This window comes from Ostrinia nubilalis, chromosome 21 (genome assembly GCF_963855985.1).
Source record: "Ostrinia nubilalis chromosome 21, ilOstNubi1.1, whole genome shotgun sequence".
NCBI classification, from domain to species: Eukaryota; Metazoa; Arthropoda; class Insecta; order Lepidoptera; family Crambidae; genus Ostrinia; species Ostrinia nubilalis.
The window spans coordinates 1,381,966-1,401,747 of NC_087108.1; the positions used below are offsets into that span (position 1 = coordinate 1,381,966).

The 19,782-nt window shown below is 48.0% G+C and overlaps 1 protein-coding gene and 1 non-coding gene across 2 annotated transcripts in view; one reads left to right on the forward strand and one right to left on the reverse strand.

Moving 5' to 3' along the window:
- Nucleotides 1-19,782, reverse strand: part of LOC135082414 (protein strawberry notch homolog 1-like) — an 83,980-nt gene that overhangs the window by 33,734 nt on the left and 30,464 nt on the right. Inside the window, exons 11-21 of the mRNA XM_063977208.1 lie at nt 13,285-13,438; nt 12,327-12,461; nt 11,462-11,607; nt 6,510-6,658; nt 5,246-5,422; nt 2,217-2,414; nt 1,875-2,024; nt 1,533-1,682; nt 1,191-1,340; nt 849-998; nt 507-656 (exon numbers count right to left, since the gene is read on the reverse strand). Coding sequence (XP_063833278.1) covers nt 507-656; nt 849-998; nt 1,191-1,340; nt 1,533-1,682; nt 1,875-2,024; nt 2,217-2,414; nt 5,246-5,422; nt 6,510-6,658; nt 11,462-11,607; nt 12,327-12,461; nt 13,285-13,438 — 1,709 coding nt within the window. The remainder of the gene's footprint in view (nt 1-506; nt 657-848; nt 999-1,190; nt 1,341-1,532; nt 1,683-1,874; nt 2,025-2,216; nt 2,415-5,245; nt 5,423-6,509; nt 6,659-11,461; nt 11,608-12,326; nt 12,462-13,284; nt 13,439-19,782) is intronic.
- On the forward strand, nt 12,152-12,224 carry Trnat-ggu (transfer RNA threonine (anticodon GGU)). Its single transcript has one exon. It is a non-coding gene; the product is annotated as a tRNA-Thr (tRNA).

Sequence of the window (19,782 nt, forward strand, 5' to 3'; positions counted from 1 at the left end):
ATCTAAATTTATGCCATAGCGTCCGTTGAGAGACCACACTCACGCGACCAGTTTGAAACTTCCAGTTTCAGTTTCATTCATAAGAATCATCAGAAAGTTGCAGTTTCGTTGCAGTTGCGTTTCACCGTCTGTTCTGGGCCTTAGTGTTCAATGTAAGCATCTAGAAACTAAAGTCGTCAGTGGAAGGTACAAAATCTCTGACTCTGAAATAAAAAAAGCTGTCAAAGGTGACCGAGTTTTTTCCCCTGTTTCTCAACACTAGACGATGTTTCAAAATAATAAAAAACTGAATTACATAATGCCGTGTGGTTCCGGCACTACAGAATAAAACCCCAATTTCCGAATGAGGCAATTAGAAGACAAATATGTTTCTCCTCTCCCTTTCTAGCTCATACAGTGGAGACTAAATAATCTCGTGATTATTGATATAACAGATGTATACGGATTTTGCATGTGACAAAATGCCTCAGAGACTGACTAAATGATCTGATGATGATAATGCTTACCCAAGTAGAGCCCGTTGGTGCCCACAGGCGTGCCGGTGAGCGTGCGTCCACCAGGCGCGGCCACCGGCACTGTGCTGGGAGCAGTCGTGCTCTTACGCTCCAGCATGGTCTCTACCTTGTCCTGCGTGGAGGAAGCCTTCTTCTTTGTACCTTTTCAATGATGATGCTTACCCAAGTAGAGCCCGTTGGTGCCCACAGGCGTGCCGGTGAGCGTGCGTCCACCAGGCGCGGCCACCGTCACTGTGCTGGGAGCAGTCGTGCTCTTACGCTCCAGCATGGTCTCTATCTTGTCCTGCGTGGAGGAAGCCTTCTTCTTGGACCCTTATCAATGATGATGCTTACCCAAGTAGAGCCCGTTGGTGCCCACAGGCGTGCCGGTGAGCGTGCGTCCACCAGGCGCGGCCACCGGCACTGTGCTGGGAGCAGTCGTGCTCTTACGCTCCAGCATGGTCTCTACCTTGTCCTGCGTGGAGGAAGCCTTCTTCTTTGTACCTTTTCAATGATGATGCTTACCCAAGTAGAGCCCGTTGGTGCCCACAGGCGTGCCGGTGAGCGTGCGTCCACCAGGCGCGGCCACCGTCACTGTGCTGGGAGCAGTCGTGCTCTTACGCTCCAGCATGGTCTCTATCTTGTCCTGCGTGGAGGAAGCCTTCTTCTTGGACCCTTATCAATGATGATGCTTACCCAAGTAGAGCCCGTTGGTGCCCACAGGCGTGCCGGTGAGCGTGCGTCCACCAGGCGCGGCCACCGTCACTGTGCTGGGAGCAGTCGTGCTCTTACGCTCCAGCATCGTCTCTATCTTGTCCTGCGTGGAGGAAGCCTTCTTCTTGGACCCTTTTCAATGATGATGCTTACCCAAGTAGAGCCCGTTGGTGCCCACAGGCGTGCCGGTGAGCGTGCGTCCACCAGGCGCGGCCACCGTCACTGTGCTGGGAGCAGTCGTGCTCTTACGCTCCAGCATGGTCTGTATCTTGTCCTGCGTGGAGGAAGCCTTCTTCTTGGACCCTTATCAATGATGGTGCTTACCCAAGTAGAGCCCGTTGGTGCCCACAGGCGTGCCGGTGAGCGTGCGTCCACCAGGCGCGGCCACCGTCACTGTGCTGGGAGCAGTCGTGCTCTTACGCTCCAGCATCGTCTCTATCTTGTCCTGCGTGGAGGAAGCCTTCTTCTTGGACCCTTATCAATGATGATGCTTACCCAAGTAGAGCCCGTTGGTGCCCACAGGCGTGCCGGTGAGCGTGCGTCCACCAGGCGCGGCCACCGTCACTGTGCTGGGAGCAGTCGTGCTCTTACGCTCCAGCATCGTCTCTATCTTGTCCTGCGTGGAGGAAGCCTTCTTCTTGGACCCTTATCAATGATGATGCTTACCCAAGTAGAGCCCGTTGGTGCCCACAGGCGTGCCGGTGAGCGTGCGTCCAGCAGGCGCGGCCACCGTCACTGTGCTGGGAGCAGTCGTGCTCTTACGCTCCAGCATCGTCTCTATCTTGTCCTGCGTGGAGGAAGCCTTCTTCTTGGACCCTTATCAATGATGATGCTTACCCAAGTAGAGCCCGTTGGTGCCCACAGGCGTGCCGGTGAGCGTGCGTCCACCAGGCGCGGCCACCGTCACTGTGCTGGGAGCAGTCGTGCTCTTACGCTCCAGCATCGTCTCTATCTTGTCCTGCGTGGAGGAAGCCTTCTTCTTGGACCCTTATCAATGATGATGCTTACCCAAGTAGAGCCCGTTGGTGCCCACAGGCGTGCCGGTGAGCGTGCGTCCACCAGGCGCGGCCACCGTCACTGTGCTGGGAGCAGTCGTGCTCTTACGCTCCAGCATGGTCTCTATCTTATCCTGCGTGGAGGAAGCTTTCTTCTTGGGAGGCGCCTTCTTCTTCTTGGACACTTTCTTCTTGCGGCAGAGCCATGGTTCTGTAATGATGTGTATTTTAGAGTAAACGCATAAAAAGCGTGTAATAGGGATGTTTCCTGGGTCAAAAAGCAAGAGTTTTAATTAGTCCGTCAGTTAACTTATCAAAAAATACTCTACACGTATTTTTCACTTTTTCCAAACTAATGAAAATTTAAAGAGATAAAGCGCGCCAAAGTTCATAAGAAGAGGCCCGTGACGTCAATGCGTGCATAAAAGTGCCGCACGTTGTGACGTCGTGCGGAACTTCAACGCACCATAACTATGTAATTATTTGTTAGATTGATAAATAAAAATATATGTGTCCAATATTTTTTGATATTAAACATGACGGACTAAAAAATTTTTTTTAGGAAACTAGCCTATTGTAGAATAAATAACAAAATCAACGTGGATCAGTTACACTGTTTATAACTTAAGAATGATTGTTTATGGTCTATTGGCTCTGTGCACGATTACAGCGCCAACTAGCGTCCACAACTTTGAGGGCTCTGTCACATTGACATTTAGGTCGTATATTTGTGAAAAAATATCGAAATGAAAAAATAACAAATATTTTCAACTAATAAATTGTTGTGATACCACGATTTGGGTGGAAAAAAGGTTTTGAAATCATTTTGGTCATTCAAATCAAATGAGGTAAGTCCAAAAAATGTGTTTAATTTTGATTGTGTCAGGGTTTGTTTACTTCATTTATAGTTGTAGTTTTACAGTAAAACAAAAAGAAAAAGCTACTTTAACGGTTTCATTATATAACAGTAAATATATTTAAATGTTCCTGTATCGCTAGTAATAAATTAAATATCGTTTTCAGATCGAAATGAGTATTGTTTTGAAGACCGGGTTTGTGAGTTTTACAATATCAAATTCCAACCACAAACCGTATTTAAAGGAAAGTTGTTGGTATTGGCTGGACAAGTCCGAGATGTAGAAGAATTCAGAACAAAACAAGGGCAGAGTTCAATAATTCACGCTCTCATCATAAGGCAAACATCTGTGCACAACAACTATACCTTGATTTTTTAGAATCCAGCAGAGATGTAAACAAACACTTTCATACACAATTACACCATAATCACTTACGTGTTCATAATATCATACACATTATTTCACAAGCCCATGAAACCAACTTTATTTTCACGTTTATACAAGTTTGAAATCAATCTTTGAAACAAATTATTTTAGCAAAATACGTGGACGATGAAAATTTGTGAGATTTGTCAAATTGACTTGACATTTAAAATCATGTGTTATCTCCATATTGTCTATGACTTGTCTCTGACACATCAGTGCTGTAACATGTGAGTCATAGACAATAATCTGTAAATTTAATCGATATTATTTTAAGTATTCACTTATTCCGATTACTGATTAATTTTAAATAAAAAATATACGATACTTTATTTAGTTTTCCAGCGATAACTTCGACAATATTGGAGATAACGTAAAATTACTTTTAGTGTATACTTTTTCGGAGTCAGTTTAATTTTTAGTCGGTTTTATTTAAATGAAATTATTTTACTTTTTTATGCAATTATGCTTACGTATTGTTCCATTGCTTATTTTCCTAAACAAGTAAATAAAAGAAAATAAAAATCTTCTTTCAATGAGGGTTTTCGCGATTGAAAAATCCGCCAGATGGCAATACGTAGACGCGGGGTCCAAATGCTGCGTGATTGGTGGATCTTGACATATCTGTCAATGTCATGTCAAAAATAACCAATCATGCAGCATTTGGACCTCGCGTCTACGTATTGCCATCTGGCGGATTTTTCAATCGCGAAAACCCTCATTGATAGCATCTAAAATTACCTCCCTAGCGGAATAGAGCAACAAAGAACTGAGCGAGCGAGATGTCACTAGTAACAACACTGTCAAACAGAACTTTTTCCAACTATTTGAAGTTTAAAAACTTTACGGATATCATTGATTGTTTTACTGTCCAGTGTGTTTTTTGATTACATCTGTGCATACAGTTTGTTTCCTGTTCTCGAAAATTTCATAATCAGTTCACATTCAATGTTGCGACTTTGTTGCATATTTTTAGTATTTTGACGATCACCCGGCGATGATACGCAAGTACTACAATAATTTCACTTCGCGATTAACGAGAGGTTTTGTCGCATCACTAGTTCACAGACTAAAAATATTTTTATGTCAGTTGGCCATTTTTGATGACATTTCTGCTGATTTCTAAAAAATTAGACTGTACTGTGACTCATTTTTGTACTACCACGTTGTATAGTCTAGTTATTTCCAAATTGTAAACGGCTATTAAACCAGCCCTATCGAAATACAGTCCACTCTTTTATTTAAGTTCCCAGTAGGACCCTTTTCATGCGATTAATTAATGATATAAAAATGTATTATGTAGAATCGCTTTGCCGTTGACAGATACATCTGATGGCAGAGCTTACATTATTTCTACTTTTGACCACCATGAGCGCTGCGATAGATTATGTTACCCCCACCTAGTACTTCGCACCCAGCGAATAGTCTCAAGACTGTGACGTAATGAATCCTCCTATAAAAGTTGGACAAGCGTTTAGTTCAGCAATAAATCTAACATTTCTGATTTGGATTCGTTTCGAATAATTTCGCGACTGACGCTCGGACCGCACCCCGCGCTTCCCTCGATAAAAATTGGTGGGACGCGTTTTCCTGGATGGCACTATCTAAAGTCCGGTCGCGCTCGCACACTCACTGCGGCCGCTCGTTGCACAGTCGCAACAGCAATATAATTACGCGCGAGCGATAAGGATGGGTTTGGGTAGCTTGGGGTCATTGCACGAAATAGTTTCTGCTCGGCGACCGGACTTCATAGTATACGTACCGTCGTCGCTGTCGCTGCCGCAGCGGAAGGGGTTGGAGTCGCTCTGGTCGGAGTCGGAGCGGCGCGCGTCGTCGGAGTCGGGCTCCAGCTCGTCGTCGGAGCCGCGCAGCCACTCGTCGTCGTCCGACGCGGGCCGCGCGCGCTTGTTGGCCGCGTTCACTTGCTGACGAGCTGTCACTGTCAAATGAACGTCATCATTTAAAAACAATACATAAATTCAAAACAAAAACGGCTAAACTTGTCAGAAGATTAGCCCGAAGCGCGCGCCTAAGGCCCAGTTTCAACCAAGGCGGAGCGGAGCGGAGAAATGTTTTAAAATCTTACAAAAAAATATTGTAACCTATACCACAGAATAATAATAAGTACTACGTACAGAAGTTTTACTTCGCGAAGGTATTTAAAAAAAATTATGCTCAATGTCATAAACAATATGGTGTAATTTAGCCTGTCTCAAGAGTCAAGCACCATTTTGTTGACAAACGTCAGTGATCGGCACTGCGCCGAAGCTATAGGGCTGACTTCGGTAAAATGATGTGACGTGAGGTGCCAAACTGCGGAAAATGGCGGAGAAAATACATGATTTAGCATGAATTATCATGAATAAATATTACTACTTATTTACCTCGCAATGTCTTGAGGCAAGTTAAAAAAGTACATTCTGTGTTCTTATAATTATTTAGGCACTTAAATACTGCACAGTATTTAGTACACCATTTTCTTTATTTTTTTCCATCATACACAAGAATACGCGTGCGTGAGTCAATGTTCGCTCGTATGTGAGGCCTTGTCGAATAGTAATCCTGTAGGGGGCCATCGTGCGTGTTTTGTTTTCGATGTAAACTCGCGGAGATGAACAGGCCTGCCTATACTAATATTGTGCCATGCACTATCCCTATAAATAACCAATGAGATTCCATTCTGTCAATTTCATTCAATTTGTATGACATCTGATTGGTTGTTCTTGTTCAAAACATTTCTCTGCACCGCTTTGGTAGAAACCGTGCCTTAGAGCCTTTGCTAAAAACCCACGCGAGTTCTCACATGCGTGTTATGGTTTCCACACGCACGGCGGGTGGCGGGCGAGGGCATTTCCCTGCATTAACAGGTGGGCACAAGGTGGACCGACGACCTCATAAATACTATGTTTAGCAGTGGACGTCTTATGGCTGAAATGATAATGTAATGATGAATAGGTGACCACTCGCTCCGTGCACCCACACTTTTCTCCTTCTCTACTAATCTACTAACGTATAGTAACACTCACATTTCCTCTTGGAAGCGTTGTCTGCTTCGTGCGAGGTCCCGTTGACCTGCGGCTTAGCGCGCGGCGGCGGCTCGAGCCCCAACAAACGACTGATGCGGTCCCTGTCTGGAGCGGGGAAGTGCTTCTCCACTAGTGTCTGGAATACGCCCCTGGAATTAACAGTTCCAATAAGATTTGGTATAATCTATAGCGTATGGAAAAAGGTTTTCGTCTAAGTAAGAATAATGGCCGAACATTTTAAAATTTGATGGGTAATCAAAAAATATAAAAAAACTATAACCGTAAAAAAAATATTTTGTTGTGAAGACGCTGTGTACACAAATTATTAATTTATGGTAATTACTAATTTCCCTATTCTTTTCTATTCATAAACAAATTAAAGCCAGAAGGAAGCAAAATTCAAAAGAAATGGCTTTAATTAAAATAATTACAAAGTGATCACATATTAATTACATGCAACAGTACTAAAATCGTTAAAATCACAATTTTATACCGCATTATTTAAATACAATGGAAATGTATCTCATTCATAACATTACAGATACTACAATACATAAATTACGTAAAACACACCAACTTTGATAAACGAAAACTTTCAAAAGTCGCGCCATCTTAGCCCGCCATCTTTTGAATTTTGGCGCGCATCCGGCCGCGCGCTTCGTAACGCCCGAGCGAAGCGTACCGCGCGCCAGCCGCTCGGCGGTCGCTCACCCCGGCAAAAGGTACGCGGCCCCAGACCCATGCGTCACGCGCTAGCATCGATTCACTCACGCCACGTACGATTTAGGTTACATAAAGACGCATACATTTCACGATTTAGAGTTACGATTTATGTATCAGTGTTATTGTTTGATAGTGACGTTCAACGATGTTTTCGAAAAGAGAACTGAAGCAATATTTGGAGGAGATATCAGAAAATGCGGTGTTAGTGAACTACCAATTTGTCTCGCCCGATAAATTCGCCTTGCAACTGAAGTGCAAGACCAACGGCGTGACGTCTACAAACGAATACAACAAGTACGCGGCCGAATGGATCGCGAAGTTCGCGAAATTCACAGCAACAACATGGATAGTTCGAAACAGCTATCCGAGGCTAAAAAGACTGTTGTTCAGAAAAGTGTTTTGTTGTCACCGGTCGGCGTTCAATAAGAAGAAAGAGTGTTCAGACGACGCGAGAAACCAAGGATGCAGAGCCAAAATAGACTTCAAAGTGAAGATCACCAATCGGAACACGATCAAGAACGATCCTCTTTTGAAGGAGGGTTTGAACATGACAATTTCTATCGACTTTACGCACTCGCACAAATTGAGAACGCAAGAGGCATTCAGTAGGTTGAAGAGCACACCGGAAACCGACGAGTTGTTTTACAATTATTTTGATAATGGTTACTCGCCGGTCATGGCCAAATTGTACCACGAGTTGGCGGTTATACATCGCTACGGTGACCACCCTGAGTATTTAATGAACGCAAATATTAACCCTACCATACGCCACATTCACTATTTACACGCAAAAATTAAAAAATCAGGAGAAAGTAATAAGACTTTCGATGAGATCATGAGTGCAAAAAAGGCTACTTTAGAACGAGATGGCGGTTTTTTAAACTATGAGAACCCGAATGTGGTTACTGTGGTCACTGCGACTATGAGACGCGTTATTTTGACGATGAATCTTGAGCACATCCTGATGGATAGTATATTTATATCTAACGAACTTGTGGTGACTTTCCTTTACGCCGTTAGCAATGCGGGTGCTTTACCTATTGCTTGCGTGCTACACACAGAGCAGGATGAAGCTAACTACAGTCAAGCATTTTTGACAACAAAACTACTAATCGAAGACCACTTTAACTGTCAATTCGAGCCAAAATTACTGACTATTAAAGACTCTCAAGCAATAAGAGACGCCGCAACATCCATATTTCCAAAGAGTATTATATTATCGTCTCATTGGTCGGTCTGCAGCAATATTTGGCGGAGGATTTGCAGCGATGACAACAAAATAGATTCCAAAAAACGTCACAGCTTGATGGAGTTGTTTAGCAACTTTATTAGGGGGTCGAGAAGTTTGGCTGAAGCTGAAATCAACTACGAAAAACTTAAGGAGGATGATTATATTAAATCGTCTTTAGTGATAAGCGATTTTGTCGATGATTTGTGGCAAAGACGCGGGCACTGGCTTCACGGAGAAGATCATGTGAGCAGGAATCTTGTGGAAGCTTCCACACGTATTATGGGAGAGTTCATACATCAGAAATGTAAATCGTTCAATGCATACGCGATGATTGACGTTCTCTGCAATATCGTCGACGGTCAGATCAGTCGTAATCTACACGCTCACGCGAGAAGCTCTGATATAATATCAACCTATACAAGATTCCTCGTAAAGACGAAAGAGGTTTTGAATTTCGATTCCACTCTAAAAAGGATAGATCCAAACGAGTTCAAATTGGAAAGTGGTAGCAAAACTAGGAAGTTTATAAAGTTTAGAATAGACACCTGGTGTTGCGACTGCGGTGTGGGAAAGAAAGGTCGTTTCTGCGAGCACCTGTGTGCTGTGATCAACGTGGTAGATACAGATCTGATAAGAATTGCTGAACTGACTGACGAGGAGAAGTGTTTGCTGACTGATATTGCAGGCGCAGAATGCGAGGAGAAAATTATAAAGCCTGAGTGTACTGAAGAGGCGGAAGATATGGACATCGATGACATTAAAAATGACGATTACGCAGATGACGCTGCAGGTGGAATTGATGACGAAGTAGATAAATACTCGGCAAGTTCACCAAAGTCAGAGAACGATGATGATTATTACTACTTGGAAATAAAAAATGAAAACTGCGAGAGAAATGATCCTTTGGACGATTTAACTGAAGAAAAGTGTGAGGATATCAGTTTTTCAATTGAAAATAATAAAGAGGTTCAATGCACCAGTAAAATGGATTTGAAAACGAAGTATGAAGAAGCTATGAAGGGTTTGAACAACGAATTTCGGAGATTGAACAAGTTTTTCAAAGCAAACCCGAATAAAAGTAACATGGAAACTATGGTGCGATTGGCAAAGGAGCTGGCCAAAATCCGCCCTGTCGAGAGGGTCAATTTGCGAAATATGAACATCGCAATGAATGGGAATGAGGACTGTAGTTGATTTTTTGTATTTTTATAATAAAGTGTATTACAAAAATTTCATGTCTTTTAATATTACAAAATTAACCAATAATTCCAAAGCACCACTTTTATAAGTGGTATTAAAATTTCAGTTAGTATTCAATCAACTGTAAATAATATCCTACCTGTTTAGATGTTGATAAAAAAACTTTTTATTTATTGGATATTTTTACATATTGGAGTTAGCAAAATAGAGACGTCATCTATTGTGCAATTTTTTCGTAAAAAATTATACTAGGTCGCTCAGAGAAAGTTGAGGCAAACACGTACTCACACTGATGTAATATTTGAATACAGAACACAAACAACACACTTTACATTAAAGTTCAAATATCGAATACACTATTTGCCTTGCTCTTAATAAATGTCTGAAAGAGAGACAGAAAACATTTGTCAGTGCGACTACGCAAGACGTCAACGCAGATACAAATCTTTGCTCGTGCTGATGGTCTCAACTTTTGTTGCGCGACCTATACCTGTCAAAACAGTATGACATTTTCAACAAGGTTTGAGCTGTCAACTAGACTCACTTAGCCCGTGCTCTGCAGCCCGATGACGTCACACTTGCTGCACGTCACCACCGCGCGGTACAGCAGGGAGTGACGTCACAGTGACGCTACTCACTTGGCGGTGGACACGAAGTCCGTGAGCTCGCCGTCGTCGCGCTCGAGCTGGTCCAGGGTGCGCGCCTCGCCCGTGCTCTGCAGCCCGATGACGTCACCACCGCGCGGTACAGCAGGGAGTGACGTCACAGTGACGCTACTCACTTGGCGGTGGACACGAAGTCCGTGAGCTCGCCGTCGTCGCGCTCGAGCTGGTCCAGGGTGCGCGCCTCGCCCGTGCTCTGCAGCCCGATGACGTCACCACCGCGCGGTACAGCAGGGAGTGACGTCACAGTGACGCTACTCACTTGGCGGTGGACACGAAGTCCGTGAGCTCGCCGTCGTCGCGCTCGAGCTGGTCCAGGGTGCGCGCCTCGCCCGTGCTCTGCAGACCGATGACGTCACCACCGCGCGGTACAGCAGGGAGTGACGTCACAGTGACGCTACTCACTTGGCGGTGGACACGAAGTCCGTGAGCTCGCCGTCGTCGCGCTCGAGCTGGTCCAGGGTGCGCGCCTCGCCCGTGCTCTGCAGACCGATGACGTCACCACCGCGCGGTACAGCAGGGAGTGACGTCACAGTGACGCTACTCACTTGGCGGTGGACACGAAGTCCGTGAGCTCGCCGTCGTCGCGCTCGAGCTGGTCCAGGGTGCGCGCCTCGCCCGTGCTCTGCAGACCGATGACGTCACCACCGCGCGGTACAGCAGGGAGTGACGTCACAGTGACGCTACTCACTTGGCGGTGGACACGAAGTCCGTGAGCTCGCCGTCGTCGCGCTCGAGCTGGTCCAGGGTGCGCGCCTCGCCCGTGCTCTGCAGACCGATGACGTCACCACCGCGCGGTACAGCAGGGAGTGACGTCACAGTGACGCTACTCACTTGGCGGTGGACACGAAGTCCGTGAGCTCGCCGTCGTCGCGCTCGAGCTGGTCCAGGGTGCGCGCCTCGCCCGTGCTCTGCAGACCGATGACGTCACACTTGCTGCACGTCACCACCGCGCGGTACAGCAGGGAGTGACGTCACAGTGACGCTACTCACTTGGCGGTGGACACGAAGTCCGTGAGCTCGCCGTCGTCGCGCTCGAGCTGGTCCAGGGTGCGCGCCTCGCCCGTGCTCTGCAGACCGATGACGTCACCACCGCGCGGTACAGCAGGGAGTGACGTCACAGTGACGCTACTCACTTGGCGGTGGACACGAAGTCCGTGAGCTCGCCGTCGTCGCGCTCGAGCTGGTCCAGGGTGCGCGCCTCGCCCGTGCTTTGTAGACCGATGACCACGCATTTGCCGCACTTGACCGCTTCACGCGCCGTCACTACTGCGTGGTTGACCTACGACAAGCAACATACAAATGTAGACCCTGGTCTTTCAATTATAAAATAGATAAATAATAAGCCAGAGATTCCCAAACTCTATCGAGCGAGACTCCTTGGTGCAAGCGAATGCTATTTCTATAGCTGCAAATCCAGGATTCACAGGTTAACCAGTCTGACCCATGTTTGGTACCAGGGAAAAGTTCAGTTCTTAAACTGGGCGTCGAGACGCCTTAGCTAGGGTGTGGCCATGCAGTACTATTACTACTAGCAACGCCATATCTACAGCTTGGCCTTAACTGGCCATACAAAGAGTACCATGGGTCGATCCATGGGTGTCGCGAACACAAGCCTACATATTCGTTAAAGTTGATGGTTTGCGACACTGCAGAAGAAACTTCAGGGCAGAATTTGGACACTCTCACGAGGAGCTCTGTATCGATCAGACATGAAACTGAATTTTTATTAACTACGAATGAAACGAAACACTGGCCGTAACAGCGTATTACACTTGAAAATTTCGGTTGATCGGTCGGTGAAAAACTTGTTCGGTTCATCTAGTGTCTAAGTTGCTCAGATGGAAGAGCAGTCGCCCGGTAAGCGAAAGGTCGTGGGTTCGATTCCCGCCTTAGGCAGTTCGATTTTTTCAAGTTACTTAAAATTTACAACTACAAATCAAGTTTAAAACATATCATTTTCAATCTAAATTCTTGACAACTGAATGAGAGAGTACGCACCTTAGCAGCAATACACAGGTACTTGAAGAAGCGCTGGTGCGAGGACCAGAACTGTCCCCACATGGTCTTCTTCATGCGGGATTCTGCGTCGATCAGTTCCGCCGCCTCTGTGAACCGCTGCATCGCTTCCACCCACTGCGGGAAAACATTTTGTTAGTCAACAATGAGCGCTATCGTTTTTATACTTAACAGTTGGCACCCCTGGCGATTGACAGGACCTTACTCTACAGTGGCGCCATCTTGATGAGTGCAAATGCGATAGTCCTCCTACCACTTTAGCGCTCACCAGTTGGTGCCACTGTCTTCGCTACTAGCAAGTGACAGGACCTTACTCTACAGTGGCGTCAGAAGCACGACAGCAGCGCGGCAGCGGCGTTTTTATAATGTGAAGGCATGCATCCCCTGTCACATGGTATGAAATTATCGGCAGCGCGTCTGTCGCATTTTTGTTGCGCTTCTAAGTCGCCTAAATGTGAAAGCGCTCTAATAATGTCAACCATTTTGGAAAAACTGGAAGATGGTTAGGAACTGCGCACATTATCGGGACGGTATGCCAATTGACATTTAAGGTCGTCGCACATTTATCTGGTTGATAAATGAGCCAAAATGGTTGACATTATTAGAGCGCTTTCACATTTAGGCGACTTAGAAGCGCAACAAAAGGGATCGTAACCGTATCAACTCGAGGCAGTCAGTATTGTATGTATGAAACTCCATAATACAACGCACACTTGTCCGCACCGTAACGTAAACGCATAGCCTGGCATTTGACAGCGCACGAAAGGCGATGATAGCTCGCGAAAAGCGATACAGTATTGATCCCTTTCAGAGTTGATGAGTCTACTATGAACTTTAGGTGACGAACAGTAATGTTCCTTATCGTTTTAACACTACGGTTGTAATTGCAATGTATGGTCATGGTCATGGCCACGAGGCCGACAGTAGAGACAGCACTCACCAGCGCGACAGACTTGTCGTAGGTGTCCTTGAAGGACTCCGACAGCGGCACCTCCTCGATCTTGAAGGTGACGCCGTGGAAGGACAGCTGGCGCGCGATGTACATGCCCCGGAGTTTCATGTCCATGGCTACGATCTCCATGGCGCCCACGCCCCTGTGGACAAACATTTATTTATTTATTTATTTTCACCAACTTAAACTATCTTTACAGGTCAATAATCTAATGCGATAGCATAAATTATTTTGTAGGCAGGTACTGTATCTACTTACACTTAAACATATTTTTAATAAGGGTCCTATCTCGTTAACAAATCTTTTTAATAAGGGCCCTATCTCAATAGGACACCATGGTGGCGCCACCGGTTGCGCCAATTGGCATTTTGGTATCTTGAATAACAAGATTTTCGGTTGCTACTAGTAACTTGCTTGCTTGCAACTTGATCACGAATCTAAACACCAGATGAGGTACCTTCCATATAACTGTCTACATTTTATTTGTGACCTCACAACAGATTCTTGCCTTGTGGCACTCGTCATGCTATCCGGCTCGAAGGACCAAACAGTTTTGAATGTCTGAAATAACGATAACAAAGTGGTACACAAGGTGGACCTCGTAAAGGTAGCTAGAAGGCGCTGGATGCAGGCCGCTACCAACCGGATGATGTGGAGATTATTGGCCTCCGCTTATGTTCAGCAGTGGACGTCTTGTTGCTGAAATATTGATGATGAATGCACACACCTCTTCTCCACGGCGTTGATGAAATCCATAAAGGTGGGAAAGGGCGTGCCCTCGCCCCAGATGCCCAGGCCACCTTGCCCGAGCCCACCGGGCACGGGTCTTGGTTTTGTGGCACTTATCGTGTTATCCGGCTCGAAGGTCCATAAATATCAAGTTTACCAGTACCATCACACGAAATTCACAATATGGGTGTTTTCCTATGACCACCAGTGCGATGTGATCTGTTTTTCCAATCAATGAGCTTTCTTGGTCTTTTAATGCCTGAAATGATGTTCTTCTACACCGGGCACGGGTCTTGGCTTTGTGGCACTCATTGTATTATCCGGCTCGAAGGACCAAACTGCTTCGAATGCCTGAAATAACTACAACAACGTGCCCACCTCTTCTCCACGGCGTTGATGAAGTCCATGAAGGTGGGGAAGGGCGTGCCCTCGCCCCAGATGCCCAGGCGCACCATGTACGCCATGTTGCGCGGCTCCAAGTTGCCAGTAGATTACAAGTAATTCACAATGTCAGTGTTTCCCGGGCAGATTCTTGGTCTTGTGGCACTCGTCAAATACGATCTGACACGCATGGTTTAGGTTTTACTGTAATTGATGTGTTATCCGGCTCGAAGGACCATAAATATTAAGGTTACCAGTAGATTACACGAAATTCATGATGTGGGTGTTTTCCCATGACCACCAGTGCGATGTGATCGGTTTTTAGACTCGATGAGCTTTTTGGTATTTTTGTAGTCTTTAATGTCTGAAATGATGTACACACCTCTTCTCCACCGGGCACGGGTCTTGGCTTTGTGGCACTCGTGTTATCCGGCTCGAAGGACCAAACTGCTTTAAATGCCTGAAGCAACTACAACAATGTGCCTACCTCTTCTCGACCGCGTTGATGAAGTCCATGAAGGTGGGGAAGGGCGTGCCCTCGCCCCAGATGCCCAGGCCACCTTGCCCGAGCCCACCGGGCACGGGTCTTGGCTTTGTGTCACTCATCACACTATCCGGCTCGAAGGACCAAACTGCTTCGAATGGCTGAAACAACTACAACAATGTTCCCACCTCTTCTCCACGGCGTTGATGAAGTCCATGAAGGTGGGGAAGGGCGTGCCCTCGCCCCAGATGCCCAGGCGCACCATGTAGGCCATGTTGCGCGGCTCCGAGGCGCCAGTAGATTACACGTAATTCACAATGTCGGTGTTTCCCGGGCAGATTCTTGGCCTTGTGGCACTCGTCGAATACGATCTGAGACGCGCGGTTAAGGTTTGACTGTAATTGATGTTATCCGGCTCGAAGGACCAAACTGCTTCGAATGTCTGAAACAACTACAACAACGTGCCCACCTCTTCTCCACGGCGTTGATGAAGTCCATGAAGGTGGGGAAGGGCGTGCCCTCGCCCCAGATGCCCAGGCGCACCATGTAGGCCATGTTGCGCGGCTCCAAGTTGCCAGTAGATTACACGAAATTCACAATGTCGGTGTTTCCCGGGCAGATTCTTGGTCTTGTGGCACTCGTCAAATACGATCTGACACGCACGGTTAAGGCTTTACCTGTAATTGATGTGTTATCCGGCTCGAAGGACCAAACTGCTTCGAATGCCTGAAATAACTACAACAACGTGCCCACCTCTTCTCCACGGCGTTGATGAAGTCCATGAAGGTGGGGAAGGGCGTGCCCTCGCCCCAGATGCCCAGGCGCACCATGTAGGCCATGTTGCGCGGCTCCGAGGCGCCGGTGGCGGACGCGTACACCACGCGCGCGCCCGGCAGCCGCGTCTGCAGCTCCAGCGCCGTCAGCCCTGTCTTCGTGGCCTTGCCGGACCCCACCGGGCGCCGGTCCTGGTCTTATGGCACTCATCGTGTGATCCGGCTCATCATCATCATCATTTCAGCCATAGGACGTCCATTGCTGAACATAGGCCTCCCTCAACGCTTTCCATGTTGATCGATTGGTAACGGCCTGCGTCCAGCGCTTCCCTGCTACCTTTATGATGTCGTCGGTCCACCTTGTAGGTGGACGCGCCCACACTGCGTTTTCCGGTACGCGGCCTCCATTCTAGAACCTTGCTGCCCCATCGGCCGTGAGTTCTGCGTATTATGTGCCTTACCCATTACTACTTCAGTTTGCTAATCCGTCGGATTATCCGGCTCGAAGGTCCATAAATATCAAGGATACCAGTAGATTACGCAAAATTCATAATATGGGTATAAAAAAAAATGTCGGTGTTTCGGGTAGAGATTCTTGGGCCTTGTGGCACTTGTCGAATACGATCTGACACGCGCTGTTAAGGTTTGATGCGTTATCCGGCTCGAAGGACCAAACTGCTTTGAATGGCTGAAATAACGTTAAAAATGTGCCTACCTCTTCTCCACGGCGTTGATGAAGTCCATGAAGGTGGGGAAGGGCGTGCCCTCGCCCCAGATGCCCAGGCGCACCATGTAGGCCATGTTGCGCGGCTCCGAGTTGCCAGTAGATTACACGTAATTCACAATGTCGGTGTTTCCCGGGTAGAGATTCTTGGCCTTGTGGCACTCGTCGAATACGATCTGAGACGCGCGGTTAAGGTTTGACTGTAATTGATGTGTTATCCGGCTCGAAGGACCATAAATATCAAGGTTACCAGTAGATTACACGAATTTCATAATATGGGTGTTTTCCATGACCACCAGTGCGATGTAATCTGGCCTTGTGGCACTCGTCGAATACAATCTGACACGCGCGGTACTGTAATTGATGTTATCCGGCTCGAAGGACCAAACTGCTTCGAATGGCTGGAATAACTACAACAACGTGCCCACCTCTTCTCCACGGCGTTGATGAAGTCCATGAAGGTGGGGAAGGGCGTGCCCTCGCCCCAGATGCCCAGGCGCACCATGTAGGCCATGTTGCGCGGCTCCAAGTTGCCAGTAGATTACACGAAATTCACAATGTCGGTGTTTCATGGGTAGATTCTTGGCCTTGTGGCACTCGTCGAATACGATCTGACACGCGCGGTTAAGGTTTGACTGTAATTGATGTGTTATCCGGCTCGAAGGACCAAACTGCTTCGAATGGCTGAAACAACTACAACAACGTGCCCACCTCTTCTCCACGGCGTTGATGAAGTCCATGAAGGTGGGGAAGGGCGTGCCCTCGCCCCAGATGCCCAGGCGCACCATGTAGGCCATGTTGCGCGGCTCCGAGTTGCCAGTAGATTAGACGAAATTCACAATCAGGTGAGATACAGGCAAAGAGCTTACTCGTTGTGGATAAAAAAAAATGTCGGTGTTTCGGGTAGAGATTCTTGGGTCTTGTGGCACTTGTCGAATACGATCTGACACGCGCGGTTAAGGTTTGACTGTAATTGATGTGTTATCCGGCTCGAAGGACCAAACTGCTTCGAATGGCTGAAATAACTACAACAATGTGGCTACCTCTTCTCCACGGCGTTGATGAAGTCCATGAAGGTGGGGAAGGGCGTGCCCTCGCCCCAGATGCCCAGGCGCACCATGTAGGCCATGTTGCGCGGCTCCAAGTTGCCAGTAGATTACACGTAATTCACAATGTCGGTGTTTCCCGGGCAGATTCTTGGTCTTGTGGCACTCGTCGAATACGATCTGACACGCGCGGTTAAGGTTTTACTGTAATTGTTGTTATCCGGCTCGAAGGACCAAACTGCTTCGAATGGCTGAAACAACTACAACAACGTGCCCACCTCTTCTCCACGGCGTTGATGAAGTCCATGAAGGTGGGGAAGGGCGTGCCCTCGCCCCAGATGCCCAGGCGCACCATGTAGGCCATGTTGCGCGGCTCCGAGGCGCCGGTGGCGGACGCGTACACCACGCGCGCGCCCGGCAGCCGCGTCTGCAGCTCCAGCGCCGTCAGCCCTGTCTTCGTGGCCTTGCCCGAGCCCACGGGGCAGAGGTTCTTGGCCTTATGGCACTCATCGTGTGATCCGGCTCATCATCATCATTTCAGCCATAGGACGTCCATTGCTGAACATAGGCCTCCCCCAATGCTTTCCACGTTGATCGATTGGTAGCGGCCTGCGTCCAGCGCTTCCCTGCTACCTTTATGATGTCGTCGGTCCACCTTGTGGGTGGACGCGCCCACACTGCGTTTTCCGGTACGCGGCCTCCATTCTAGAACCTTGCTGCCCCATCGGCCGTGAGTTCTGCGTATTAAGTGCCTTACCCATTGCTACTTCAGCTTGCTAATCCGTCGGGTTATCCGGCTCGAAGGTCCATAAATATCAAGGATACCAGTAGATTACACGAAATTCATAATATGGGTGTTTTCCATGACCACCAGTGCGACGTGATCTGGCCTTGTGGCACTCGTCGATTACAATCTGACACGCGCGGTACTGTAATTGATGCTATCCGGCTCGAAGGACCAAACTGCTTCGAATGGCTGAAACAACTACAACAATGCGCCCACCTCTTCTCCACGGCGTTGATGAAGTCCATGAAGGTGGGGAAGGGCGTGCCCTCGCCCCAGATGCCCAGGCGCACCATGTAGGCCATGTTGCGCGGCTCCGAGGCGCCGGTGGCGGACGCGTACACCACGCGCGCGCCCGGCAGCCGCGTCTGCAGCTCCAGCGCCGTCAGCCCTGTCTTCGTGGCCTTGCCCGACCCCACCGGGCAGAGATTCTTGGCTATGTGGCACTCATCGTGTTGATGATCCATCCGACCGATTACGGCCATGGTAGCCACTCCGACTCCTAGCTGTCTTGGCGGCGCTGGTGTGCCTGAAGATGGCTTACGTAGCCGATTGAGGGCATCTGAGCACGCCGCCAACGTATTTATAGTGAATGGCGGAAGATAGACGGGCCTTCAAGTCATCGCGCTTCACGTCGAGTGTCATTGTGTTATCCGGCTCGAAGGTCCATAAATATCAAGGTCACCAGTAGATTACACGAAATTCACAATGTGGGAGTTTTCCCGTGATCCTCAGTGCGTTAGAATCTGTTTTTTCACTCGGTGAGCTTTTTTGATCTATTTGTAGTTTTTAATGGCTGAAATGATGTACACACTTTTTCTCCACCGGGCACGGGTCTTGGCTTTGTGGCACTCGTGTTATCCGGCTCGAAGGACCAAACTGCTTTGAATGGCTGAAATAACTAACAACGTGCCCACCTCTTCTCCACGGCGTTGATGAAGTCCATGAAGGTGGGGAAGGGCGTGCCCTCGCCCCAGATGCCCAGGCGCACCATGTAGGCCATGTTGCGCGGCTCCGAGGCGCCGGTGGCGGACGCGTACACCACGCGCGCGCCCGGCAGCCGCGTCTGCAGCTCCAGCGCCGTCAGCCCTGTCTTCGTGGCCTTGCCCGAGCCCACGGGGCAGAGGTTCTTGGCCTTATGGCACTCATCGTGTGATCCGGCTCATCATCATCATTTCAGCCATAGGACGTCCATTGCTGAACATAGGCCTCCCCCAATGCTTTCCACGTTGATCGATTGGTAGCGGCCTGCGTCCAGCGCTTCCCTGCTACCTTTATGATGTCGTCGGTCCACCTTGTGGGTGGACGCGCCCACACTGCGTTTTCCGGTACGCGGCCTCCATTCTAGAACCTTGCTGCCCCATCGGCCGTGAGTTCTGCGTATTAAGTGCCTTACCCATTGCTACTTCAGCTTGCTAATCCGTCGGGTTATCCGGCTCGAAGGTCCATAAATATCAAGGATACCAGTAGATTACACGAAATTCATAATATGGGTGTTTTCCATGACCACCAGTGCGACGTGATCTGGCCTTGTGGCACTCGTCGATTACAATCTGACACGCGCG